Below are 13,493 nucleotides of genomic sequence, written 5' to 3'. Positions count from 1 at the left end.
TTCATTACATCAGGACAACGGTTTGGCTGATCCATGATTACTGTGTGAAGGTTTGATTAATTTTTCTTTATGAGGTGCAGTGATGACAGACACCTCACCACTGCAGAGTCTCACTGCTCCTTGGGCCAGACGAGTTGCAAAAATTGCGATCACTCGCCTCTTCCTTTTTCGTACTGTGACAGACATTTTTCATCACAACGTTTTCACCTAACACGATGTCTCACAACGACATCGATCATCAGTTAAGAAACAACGCGGACGTTGCACCAGACAGATATGTGACAGGTTGGTTTGTTGGGTTAAAGCCCAAATGTGTTAACTGCTCTTAGCGTAACGGTGTGTTACAGAAGCAACATAATTCCGAGATCAGGCATGTGTATGAACACGTTGAGGAGTAATAGGAAGAGGAACCGCGGGTTTGTTCTGTGCCAGTTACAGCTGGAATTTCATATTGTTTTATGGTGCGTGTGACACCCCACCCACATGATGGGCATGTGGGTGGGGTGTCAGTAACACTCTTTTAACAGTCCGCTCCTGTTGAGGCCAGTTTTAGTTTTCTTTGCGCTGAAGGCAATTTGGCTTTTAATGATGGAGGAAGAAGTCAATTATTCCACAATGGTTTTCAAAACTGGTGCTTCACTAACAAAAGGTAAGTTACTCTCCTCCTTCATTCAAAAATGAATCACTGATAAGTCTGACTGTTTATATCTTTGTGAAGTTGCCTGATGAAAGAACGCTGCTCTGTTCACATCATATCATCCCGTTTTTATTTAAAAACAACAAAAAGATTATTTATCATTAAAATTCGGAAACATTCAAATCACTAGAAAGCACAACATTTCTATTTTATACGCCAAGTCATGAGCTCAGACTTATCTTTTTGAGTTTATCACATTGTTTGGCTTTATCATAAATGATGTGATAAAGCTAGTTTGAAAACTAGCACATGGCACACATGTCAGACTTGTTGGTATGAATCCCTGCATTCAGTCATTTGTGTCTTCTAGAAAAAATCCAGGACTCAACCATTTATTCTGAAGTTAAATCTAAAGCGCCTGCTGGTCCTCCTCCTGCACCTGGTAAGTTATAACGTTCATGCAGATATTACATGAGCAACAAAGCAAATTCATGCTTTAAACTTTCTGTATTTGACAATGACACAGCCTGAGAAAACAGACCAACACAAGTAATGCAAAAATACTGCAACCACCTGCAGAGACTAAGGCAAGTCTTGAGTAGTACAAAATCCATAGAGGCTGGGGTCTGTCACACCAGGCAACATCCCAGGTGCAGCCTGTGTAAAGATGCCCCTCAGACAATCCAGCACATAACTGCAGGGTGCAAGATGCTAGCAGGCGGGACATACATGGAACGCCATAACCCAGTGGTCGGCACAGTATAAGAGATAAGATAAACCTTTTTTAGTCCTCACATGGGAAATTTGTTGGGTCACGGCAGGAAGTGAACAGTGCAAAGTTACAAGCAGGAATAATTAAGAAAAACATGGAATAGAATAAAATAACATAGAATAAAATACTGTGTTATGTTGGAACAGATCCAGTGAGACTACAAACCAGTGGAGGCTAACCTAACGAACATAGTAGTGGTGGACAAGCAGTTCACTTTCAAAAGTGTTCATTTAACAGTTAAAGGAGTCAACACATATAGACACTTTTCTAGTGTCAGGTTTAAAACTCACTGTGTTAATTTAACAGTGGTGATTTTGCAGAGTGTGGTGTGTGAGGGGAAGGAGAAGGAAAGAAAAGGGGAATATAGAGCGACCTAAGAGATCAATGATATGCTTTAATGACACATGACTGCGCATTTTGTAATTCTGTGGGTTGTGTTGTTGTCAAACTCATCTCTATGAGTCCATTCGTTTAGTTATTTCTGTCTTCCAGAAAAAAACGAGGACCCAGCCATTTATTCTGAAGTTAAATCTAAAGCGCCAGCTGGTCCTCCTCCTGCACCTGGTAAGTTATAAAATCCCTTTTTCATCTTCACTAATTTAGCAGCAAAATGTTTTAGACCATCAGTGGAACAAATGTATTCACTACCTGTATGTCTTTGACAACATCTGACATGAACATCTGGTGCCTCAGTGGTCCTGAGAGGCTAACACAACAGAGCCTAAGAAAACAGACAACACACGAGCAAAGGAATGAGCTGCAGCATCACACAACAGTAAAAGTCCATGTGACAGTTTCTCATAATAATGACGTCAAATTTCTCATTAGAAGCAGAAGGCAAAGCAGCTGCATGCTCCAATTTCCGTCTACTGCTGGCATGTTTGGAGATCCTTTGTGTCCTCCTGCTGGTGGGCATCATCGCCATCATCTACAGTAAGTCTGAGTTCAGCACACCAAACTCTATTTAGTTTTAGTTTTATTTTGTTCTGGATTTTTGCATGTTTCCAGAGAGTGGGTTTGCTCGTTTCAGCTGTTTTTTTTTATTAGTTTCACTGTTTGTTTACCTTTCTTAATTATTATAATATGGAGGGTAATTAACAGGGGCAGATATTACAATACAAAGACAACACCATGTGAAAGCAGCTGAGTCACAAATTTGACCAAAAAATAGAAATAAAAAATAAATAAAGACAGTTTTCATCCTATTTTCAACTTTATTGTTACATTTAGTTCTCATGTTCTCCCAAAAGTCTAGCTTTCATTTTTATTTTAAGTAAATAAAATATTTTTATGCATTGATTTTCTAATTCTCTGTTTAGTGTTGGTTCTGCTCAACAGAATTTTACTTTGATATTTGGTGTTTTTAAACCATCAAAGGTTTGATGGTTTTGAGTTTTCAGTGCCAGCTGTTATGCAGTTTGCTTTACATCACATTACATAATAAATGCCAGTAAAGATTTTTGAATTATTCTTGAAGATCTGATGTGTGATTTAAGTGTTAAGTTATTGTTTCTGAGCAGTCCACAATAACCTTACAGAACACTGCAGAACCTCATGTTATTTCTGAAGTTTTATGAACAAAAGGTGTATTATAATTATTGTTAGTAGTAGTAGTATTCCTGAGTAAATGAAACTTGGCTAATTTGGGGTGATTTTTAGGCTTGAAGTTACATAGTGAAGCTTTGTGAAAAGCTCGACCTGCTGCGTGAGTAACGACAGTGACATTAAAGAGTAAAAGAAGGAAGTAATGGTTCTATCCAGCCTAAAAAACCATATATGTGGTTTGTTTTGCTTCTCCAGGGCATTATAGGCATCATGTGATGTGGCAATGAAAAAAGAAAGGATTGGTTAGCTGCAAAAATGTGTGAACTCTGTGAAAACTTTTCACAACTCTGTGAAAATGACTGAAAATGCTAGTGTGGACGCAGAGCGTTTTCAGATGAAAAGGCCGTTTTCAAATCTATCTGGGCTACTGTGGACATAGCCTGAAATTCATCAAACCCATCCATCCACCCCATCCTCCTCCCTGTGCAAACCCTGTTAATTTCTAACACATATTTATTCCTACTTAGCTTCTGTCTTGATTTAATGGTTGTTTGTGGATCAGTTAGTTAAACGTACTCATTACATATTCACTGTATGTGGAAAAACCTTCAAAGCTGTTTATAAAGGTGGCTTAAAAAACAGAGATTAATTTTTCCCCGTATAACCTGAACCATTTATTTTTTTTAATCTCTTTCCCACTAAAATACAAAACTGCATTTTATTACTTGTTACTCGAGCTTTCTGTACCTCTAGTGCCTGGATTTTAATTTAAGGCTAATTTTCCTTTTTACTATTTATTACCTTCTACTGGTGGTTAAAAAAACATTTTATTATACATTCATGTTTTAGTGTGTTTGGTGTCTTCAGCTTTGTCTCACAATGAAGACAGGAAGAGGAGGCTTCTCTGTTAGGACTGGATGTGAACCCTCATTGGTCGGCTGTGATGATGAGTGCTGTGCTGTCTTCTCTCCTTCACAGTGAGTTTGCTATTTAAGGTACAGGCAGCAAACCTCAGTAACCTCACAGCAGAACATCAGCAGTTGGCCATGGAGAAGGAAATCTCAGACAATAAAACTCGGGAGCTGAGAAGACAGAGAGACAATCTCAACTGCACGCTGGAAGTCATCCTGAAGTTTGATAACTTTCCAGTAAAAGATTACTGTCCTAATAAACGTGAGTGCTTCATTGTGCTTGTCTCAGAAGTTAATAAGCTTCATATGTCAAAATTTTATTAGGAGCTGAAGATGATCAACAGTATGATAGAGTCATGAGAGTATGAACGGAGAATTTATGTGACAAATTTAAATAGAAAACCACAAAACAAGTAAGCGTGCAGGTTGGGAGAGATGATTTGAACTGGTCACAAAACCCAGGAAAAGAGTTATATTTGAGGTAAAGAGCCTCAAATATCATCTAAAATGTACAACAATTTATTTTGACTTTACCGCACATGGAATCTGTTCTCCTTTGAACTGACCTTCAACCCCTGCGCATCAGTTGGCAGTATGTCCCACATGTTTGTTACAATTCTCAGGAGTGAACGGCTCACCCAACATGCGATAACGCATAGATGCATATTTGCCACACCAAAACCAATAAAGCAAACCAGCACCTCACCGTCTTTTGCCTTTCTCTAAAACTAAGGATCTGTCCATTAAGTTTAAGGGAAGCTTAAGAATTTCTCATTAGCAAAATCAAGGAATCTCTGTGTTCTCATTGTTTCCAGAGAACGACTCATCAAAGCTACTTTAAAATGGAAAGTAGAAAAGAAAACAGTGTGAATCTTTTAGCTTTTTTGCTACATAATTTGATAATGTTGTTAATGAGCCTACGTTGAGTCTAGTTTCTAATCTCCTTGCAGAGTGCCAGCCATGCCGCAGTGGCTGGATCCTATTTAAGAACAAGTGCTACCTGTTTTACAATGAGAACGCCCCCTGGAAAACTTGGGAGGAAAGCCGAGTGTATTGCAAAGGCAAAGCTGCAGATCTGGTTGTTGTTGACGATCTCAAAGAGCAGGTGAGCTCTAACAACAAGACCACAGCACAATTACAGCCATGATATTTTCTTACATAACTGATGATAATTCATAAATGTCACTGAATGACGAATGATATGACCCACAGGAATTTCTCAGTAGTCACATAAAATCTTACTTTAGTAAATACCACGGATACTTTATTGGGTTACAGAAGACAGCAAATAACTGGGTCTGGATTGATGGACACAATGACACGCTGAGGTAAGAAAACTGTCTTACAGCTACAGAACAAAGTTACAGCAGTGGTGGGAATGACTGAATGATTAATGATAAAATAATATCGTGATTTATATGCCAATAATAATAATATTGGATAAAGTGATTTCAGTAAAAGAAGATGCATTATGAAAGAAATTATGCAGAAATAAAATATTTGGGATGTTTTTACACATGCTGACGTTCATGTCCTGCTTTTATAGTTACTGGATGAAGGAGATGTCAGACACTTCAGTCTCATATGTGCTGATCATCCCTGGGACGAATGCCACAAAAAGCTGGGTCGAAGCGAACGGTGACTTTCAGAACAAATTCATCTGTGAGATAGACGCCCTGCTTTTGTCCACTTAGTTCCAGCTGCCGTTCTCTGTGTGCTCTTCCACGTTGCCATCCATGCTCCAGATACTGTCTGCATTATTCGTTTCTCATCTTTATAATGGAGGATGGAGAACTTGTAGTTTTTCAGCTGCTGCAACTATTTATGAAAACAGACTTTGAGCAGACCAGTGTGTGTGTCGCCAAAAAGCAGAAATAATGCAACACTGTACTTTTACACCACACAACATTGCATGTATTGATTACATAATTCATGTTGCAAGTTCCATCCCGTGTCAACCTCAACGCTGTCTCCATCTGTCTCTGTTGTAAAGTGACGGAGGTTCAAGGAAAAGTTGAAAGTTCAACTTTTGGGGTTTTGTTAATCATCTATTTAAAATAACAGCGTGATGCAGATGTTTTAAAGCCCTTTTTGATGGAAAGACAGTCACTGCACTTCACATGTTCAGCAGGCATATTTATCTTTTTAACTTTTTGATTCATCTAGGAAGAAATTTGAGATACAGTAACACTTTAAGGATTTTTCTGAGCCACCTTAGCAATGACAAAGGGTCGAGTCAACAAGATTTTTCGACCGTTTTGTTATTTTTAATAGTGAAGTGAGGATAGTGTTCAGCATCTGAACACTCACTGAGCTGTCAGTTTAAAGAAACATTTAAATCACAACCAACACTGATGTTGAAACTCAGGTAAATGAAGGTCGAACATATATTTAATTAATGAAATGATCCAAAAGATCATAAAAAGACACATTTATTCTACTATTCAGTTTTTTAATCTTTGGTGACTCGAACCAAGATATTTGGTTGGAATTGAAGGCAAAAGGGTCATTTATTGTTGTTACCATGGACGCATTCTTCTCACATCTTGATTAAAGGAACAGTTCACCCAAAAATCTTTTCCCCCTCTGGCCTGTAGTGCTATTTATCCATCTGGGTTAGAGTTGCCAGGTTTTCCAGATATCCACTGAAGACACATCTGCTTTCTCTTAAATACAGTGGGAGTACATGTGACTCACCTTGTGGTGCTGAAAAACATTTGAAAAACTCAGCAGTAATATCTCTTTTTAGAGATCACTCGTGGTTACTCAAGAAGGGAAACAAATTCCTTGTTTAGGCGTTTTAACGTAGGAACTATTTTATTTTCTATCATCTTCACAAAAAAGCTAATCAACATTACAGCTCAGGAAACAAGAATCTCATCAAAGTTTACATCTGTCACAAGTGTGTGCGTCTTGTCCCAGGAACATGCTGACACACCTGTCAGGTGACTAAAACTCTGCAAATGATCTACGCACATGAATATTTTCTAATTCCTACAAAAGATACAAACATGTTGTATATTTGTTTACTTTGTTGTTTAAAATGTTTATTTACGCAAAGACAATTTTAAATAAAAGAATCAAAAGTACAAAAGTCTGCTGAGTCTGATCATTTAATTTGCATATAAAACCAGCATGTGTCACAATACTCCGCGTCCTGCACCAGTACTGTAAAAACAGCTGGGGTCTCCGTCATGTTTACCTCCCAGAACAACTAAACTGACTCCAGCTACAATCGCTGAGGTTAGAAAAGCCACGTCTGGTTGTGATGGATTATTTAGGGCACATTTCATGTTATAAAGGCAATCTTTAAAAAAAAATCATCAACTTGTCTAAACAGCATCGGGCTTGTAATGCGCATCACCTGCTGGATGTAGTTAAAGATGTTTTCCAGTTTGCTGAAAACATCCAAAGTTCCTTTACAGTCCACGTTTAGACTGTAACTCACCGAGTTCCTCTAATATCGACTAAACAAAGCTAAACAGGAAGCACTCACATGAAACCTCAGCTGATTGTTTTTTTTAAACCACAATTTCACTTGTTTATTCTTGCTGGTCGACATTGATGATTCAGGTTTAGCACCACAGACGAGTACACTGGGAAGCACGTCCTCTTCAGACATGGAATTAGATTCCCAGTTAATCACACACTAGTCTTTAGACTTCTTCTTCTTCCTCTTCAGAGGAGGAGCCTCCTCATGTGTACACGTTTTGTCCTTTTTGCACTTTTTCCTTTTCTTCACTGACTCTGTGACGTCTGAGTCCTCCAGTCCTGTGTGATTTGATTGGCTAGGCTCCTTACAGTCACTGTCATTTTCCTTTGGGGGTTTAGAGGATTTCTTCTTCTTCTTGCCCTCGTCAGCATGCATCTCAGCAGTCACCTCCTCGCTCTCTGCAGCCGGTGAATGCGTCTCTTCGACTCTGTTCTCCTCCACTTTGTTCTTCTTCTTTTGCTTCTTCTTCTTCTTCTTGTGCGAATCATCTGCCTCACAGTTTTCTACATGGATCAAATCCTCATCAGTTCTTTCCTCGGGATCAGCGCTCTTCTTTTCCTTCTTCTTCTTTTTCTTTTTAGGTTGAACATCTGTTGTGGGAGTTTCACACACTCCATCACTACTCTTCTCATTCATTTTCATCTTTTTTCTGCTTGTCATCATCTCCTCCGGCGTCTCTAAACGGGAGGCTGGAGGAGGAGCACTTGCTGGTTGGTTCTTCTTTCCATACTTGGCCATGAACTCGGCCTCCTGCTGCTCCAGCCTGGCTAACTTGGCACTCATGGTCAAGCCGTGCCTGGCTCCCCTAAAATAACAGAAGCACAGAAAACTGGGTTATGCTTTTTTACAGTTCTTTGATGTTTTTTATGTCTGTGGAAGGTTCTCAGTCATCCAGGTCATCGTAGTCAAAGGAGCTTGCAAAGAAAAGCGTCTGGACTTCTTTAAGTTGCTTCAAGCAACTTAAAGAAGTCCAGACGCTTTTCTTTGCAAGCTCCTTTGACTTTGATGTTTTTTTCCATGTTGAATTCTACAAATCATATCATCTTACTTGTGAGCTGTGCGTCCTCCACAAACCTTCATAAGATCAGTGTCAGAAAGCCTGCAGAGAGTCAGACAGAAACCTCACGATGTAACTTATCAGATAAAAGGTCCGAATACAATTCCAAGTCTCAGTTGCTGATGAGATCAGATGTTGTGAATGTTAGTCTTACTTGGTGGTGCTGGACAGATCCATCCTCTGCTCATCCTCCTCATCAGAGCTGCTGCAGTCATCTGAGCTGGAGGCCTTCGGCTCTGGCTGCTCCTGACCAGACAGCAGCGTGGCAGACTGAAAGAAGAGCCAGCCGTTTGTTTGTTTGTGTGAATAAAATAAACTACATTTAAAAACACAATAAGCGTCCATGTCATGCACAAAAGTGTCGTAATGTCCCACTGTAAGGCCCGCTTTAGACTAATGTGGGGAAACTTTGCAGAGCCTACGATGTGAACTACATAAATGGCCGACGTCGTTGACGCTGTTTATGCTTTTGCTGTTACTGTGTGGTCGTGTCCCCGTGTTTTATAAGCCGTGCCAGACGGGTTCCTGCTCTTTGTTACGGTCAGTTTTTGGGGTGTGAACATTTTTACATTTCTTTGTACTTTCCTTCATGTCCTCTCAGTTTCTGCAATCGCACACGAACGCTACAACAAAGGTGGAGGTCGAGGCGACGACATACCTGCTGCTCGGTCAGATTTGGGGACCGCAGCATTGTTTTTGTAGCCATTTTGATTTTCCTGAACGAGACGCTCTCATGACTCATCGCGTAACGCCAGTGACCAGCAATGAGTGGCAAGCAGTGTGATGACTGAACTGCAGTAAGTACAACAAGAAGGGACATGCAGCTGAAAGACAGCAAACAATTACCTTGACAAAGCATCCATACAGCTTATCTTTAGCCAGTGTCGCTTTCCTCGGCTTTTTATTGGAGATCATCCCATCCTCTTCTTCTGCAGTCTTCTTCAGCTTAATCCCATTCTGCATCAGAAAACCAGGAAACACGTTAACGCTGTGTAAGTGAACAAACCAGCTGCTTCCACTCGGAGCCTGAATGGAACTGATGTGAACGTTAAACTGAGTCTGGGCCTTGTTGCAGCTTCCATCCACTCCTCAGAGGTGGTGCTCTGAAACGTCAAACTGCTCCTAAAATCCTGAAACTATTCTCACACTGAAAAAACAGCCGCACTCAGGTGGACGAGCTAAATAAATAAGTACGAGCAAAACCTAAAAAATAAAACAAATGAGCGACCTACTTGATCAGACTCCACCTGCAGGCTGGAGGAGGCTTTATTGAAGACATGATCCCACCAGTGGAAGGTGAACTGCTCCCCTTCTTTATGGCCAACCTTGCAGAAGAAATGTAAATGGCCCTCTCAGCTTAAACCTGTTTTAGCGTCAACACAAGCGTCTGCTGCATAAAGACGAACAGCACTTACTCCTCCTTTGTCACACTTCACTTTCACCTTGATGGCCTCCGATATGCCGTTTTCAGCTCGTCCCAGTCCTTTACCTGAGGAGAGAAAGCGCCGATCAGACTCCTGCACCTGAGCGCCGACCCTCACGAGCGCTGCTTTAATGTCTGAATGAAGAAGTTCAAAGTATGTTACCGTGCTCCCAGCCGTGGCGAAGGAGCTGCTGCTCCGCAAACTTCAAGCCACGACTTTTCTCTTGAACGACTTCTGCCATCTGCACACAGACACAGTTAAATGTAAGCAAACCCATTCAATTCTTTTTTTGTATTTCTGGACATTTGATAAATAAAAACCATGTTACACCTGAGTAACTTAAACCCTTAAAACAGTTAAGTATGCAGAGAAAACCTAGCGTGTGTTCTTAGTTGATTTCCTGCTGGGCTGAGATCATGGCTGTATGTTTGGATGCTCTCAGCACAGCATCCATGGTGTGATGCTGCAGGACTCCCTCTCCCACACTTCCTATCAGAAATAATATGTAATGTCTACCTACCTTTTAGGACTGGGCGATATATCGAGTTTTTAAATATATCAATATATTTTTATACGAGATAAGAGATGTGTGCCATAAAGTGCAAAATAAAGAATGTGTGAAACTGCGTCCCGCCCCGAAACAAACCACCTTACAGAACTCGTATACAGTATTTTTCGGGCTATAACCTTACATTAAAATGCTGTCATTTTCTCAAAGATTGACAGTATGACATGTATGAGTTCTCCTTACTGACCGCGAACCGATTTTATGTGCTACACGGCGCTCAGCAACCTGCCAAAAATGCTTTAGTACGACTTTGCTGAGCTACGAAACTGCACCGCTTGATGGTTTGTCGGAGCATTACGGCTAGCGTAGTCAGAAGCCTCGCGGAGTGATACGTACTGTGCTTCAACGTAATATTACCGTATTGTGTGTGTATAAGGACCATAAATGGCACCTGTAAGAGACACGGTTACAAAGAGGATTTCAAACTCCAGGCTGTCAGTCACGCAGTACAAGTTGGGAACAGAGCAGCTGTGAAATCTGTCTCTTTGTTATTATGCTCAGCGTCTGTTAGTTTACATTTCGACTGCACAATTGTGAGCTTTTTGTTATGCACAAAAACAACATTGTTTTCTTTTATTTATGGAGCATTATTATTTAATAAATGCTGATAATTTATTTCTGAGTAATTTTTTCATGTACATCTGCGCTGTATGTGAATAAAAGTGCCTGTGTGACATCTGGGACACAGCTTAGACTAAGAACTCTTTTTGTTCTTATTTAATGGCTTTAAAAAATATCGAGATATATATCGTGTATCGCCATCCAGCTAAAAAATATTATGATGTGAATTTTAGGCCATATCGCCCAGTCCTACTTCTTTTCCTCACTTGGTGTAAGACAAATCACCCACAGGAGAGGTGGAGGAGTGATGGAGAGAATAAATTAAGATTTTCAGGTAATGGTTGAAAAATAAATGGCACTCAGGGAGCAGGTCAGTCACAAACACACATCTGTATGTATTGTGACTGGTGAGTTTTACAGGGTCCTGTCTACTGTTCTTACTGTGCAACAGTTGCAGTGTTATGAATATAAAGACCCTAAAGGAGACGAGACCTTCCCTATTATTGCCCTTCAGCTCTGACTATCCCACCTCCCTCATAAAGAGTCTGATTGTGCTTTTTGTCCACAGCAAACATTTTCTTATTGCTTTTCTTAGTCAGTTCTTGTTTTCATTCGCAGATTTTACTTCATTAGTGATAACTTTTTTAAAAAGCTCCGATTTCTCATTTCCTAATAATTACACTGATTATCTGTGTTTTTGGAGACTTGGTGTATCGACGTATTTGATGGAGAGCAGCTTGACTCAACTCCGGTTTGAAACGTGCAACAGAAATAAAAGTTTGACTTTGTGTTTCTGACTGTTGATCTAAAGACTTTTCAAATGTTTTAAACATCCAATATATTTTAAAGGAATCGTTTTATCCACGATATTGAGACATGTCGCGCACGGTTAGCCTATAAAACCAGTCTGCTTCTCTTATAAGCTGCCGTGTAACTGCAGAGAGGTTTAAAGCAGATCTCAGGACCTGAGCAGGTTTAAGAGTGAAGTTAAAACTGGTGAATTTGCGCATTCTGGGATGCTAACTGAACCGGTTTCGCTCTTTACACTGGACGAGCTGATGCTAACAGCTAGCGTTAAACACCTGATGTTCACGGCCGTTTCTAGACCAATGTTTCCCGAACCTTCGGCGACACAACAGAAATAACAAGTCCACAAACCTCCGTTTGTTTCTGTCGAACTGTTTCACTGAAAAACGTGAGGACTGGAACCGTGCAGGAGCATCAGAGTGTAAACATGCGGTGCCAGCAGACCGCTGACATGACACCGGAAACACGTCACGGAAGGGAGGCGGTAAACCCCCCCCCCTTTTCCCAATCCGGTTGTTCAGTGATGACGCGACGAATCCTACTTCCGGGTCTAAAGTAGTCTGCGTTTAATATGGCTTTTGTGTTGTTAACATGTTTAATGTTATGTATTTTCTTCTATTTGATCTCAAAAAGCTCCTAAAACAGTCAGTGATCACTGTTGACCTCCCTCGGCTTTTATTACCGCTAATCATTTATTTAAGCTCAGTTTTTAAAACCTTAGGATGTAACTACAGCCCAGCCCATGCAGCAGTATATGAATGACTAACCTCGTATTGTGGATGGATTATCTCAGTTGTTCTCCTGGCTGAAGTTTGGTCCTTTTACAGCATCCTGCCATGTGATTACATTTGTTCCTGACCACCGAGAACACTCACGGTAACTTTTATCGAGTGGAAAAAAAAGTTAGCTTGTTTATATTATGCTAACGTAGCTGTGTCGCTAGCGGTCACGCAGCACATCATTATATACCAGCTAGCCCAACTTCAGTAACCCTACAAACGTTACTGCTGTTTAGTTTTCTGTCTTCATTTATGTTGGAAGTGATAGCAGAGCTGTACGTTTTAATTTGTTTCCAAAACCCCGCAGTCAGGACATGCTATATTGTATTTAGATAGAAGCTAGCGAGCTAACTCCCTGCTAACTTCTAACTCCGTTAAATGTCATAAATTCCGTTTTCATGGATGCCTGGATGTTAAACTCAATTGTTACACCTGGTAGAGCAGAACGCTGATCATTTTATTAAAGATGAAAGACTTTAGACAGTTTTTCAACTCTCAGTAATGCCACAGTGATCGTTTGATATATGGACCTGCAGCGGAGTTTAGACCCAGACACGGCTAGTGACGTCAGACTGAACAACCGGATAACTTTATTAACATGTGCATAAATTAAAGGAACCAAAACAAACAAACAAAAACCCAGTAATTGCTGTATTCACATCTGTTATATCACAGCACACAGAGACACATAATAAATGATGCATAAAAAATCAAACAAAAAATAGTTATAGTCTAATGTCTCTGTCACCACAAAATTTCATTAATCTTCTGTCCTCCATGTTCTTATGTATTCATGGCCACTTTGTCCCCTAAACATGTGGTTACACAGTTTACACAGTTTGTTTGAATGTACTTGTTATCAACAAGTGAAAATGACACCTGTGTATTTAAAATCAGAGTACCACACTGATGACAATGAAAAGATTATCCCAATGAATA

The 13,493-nt window shown here is 40.1% G+C and overlaps 2 protein-coding genes across 2 annotated transcripts; one reads left to right on the top strand and one right to left on the bottom strand.

The window, feature by feature from the left end:
• The first annotated feature begins 215 nt into the window (after nucleotides 1-215).
• Nucleotides 216-6,922, top strand: LOC146659920 (uncharacterized). Its single transcript, XM_085424215.1, has 8 exons — nucleotides 216-285; nucleotides 1,008-1,079; nucleotides 1,902-1,973; nucleotides 2,238-2,342; nucleotides 3,933-4,127; nucleotides 4,816-4,970; nucleotides 5,078-5,193; nucleotides 5,412-6,922. The coding sequence occupies exons 1-8, from the start codon at nucleotides 216-218 to the stop codon at nucleotides 5,557-5,559; spliced, it is 933 nt and encodes a 310-aa protein (XP_085280341.1). The 3' UTR covers nucleotides 5,560-6,922.
• Nucleotides 6,923-6,964: 42 nt separating this feature from the next.
• gpatch4 (G patch domain containing 4) lies at nucleotides 6,965-12,256 on the bottom strand. The gene is made up of 8 exons (XM_085423890.1): nucleotides 12,127-12,256; nucleotides 10,002-10,080; nucleotides 9,831-9,904; nucleotides 9,648-9,740; nucleotides 9,262-9,372; nucleotides 8,570-8,685; nucleotides 8,407-8,457; nucleotides 6,965-8,163 (listed from the first exon to the last, which is right to left on the bottom strand). Exons 2-8 carry the CDS (start codon nucleotides 10,078-10,080, stop codon nucleotides 7,515-7,517), a joined length of 1,173 nt encoding a protein of 390 aa, XP_085280016.1. The 5' UTR covers nucleotides 12,127-12,256; the 3' UTR covers nucleotides 6,965-7,514.
• Nucleotides 12,257-13,493: the final 1,237 nt, after the last annotated feature.

The sequence above is a fragment of the Rhamphochromis longiceps genome, linkage group LG11 (assembly GCF_057381845.1).
Source record: "Rhamphochromis longiceps isolate RC_006_pf linkage group LG11, R_longiceps_female_GT1.1, whole genome shotgun sequence".
Lineage (NCBI taxonomy): Eukaryota > Metazoa > Chordata > Actinopteri > Cichliformes > Cichlidae > Rhamphochromis > Rhamphochromis longiceps.
Note: the sequence above shows the minus strand (reverse complement) of the source record. Positions and strands in the feature narration are given on the sequence as shown.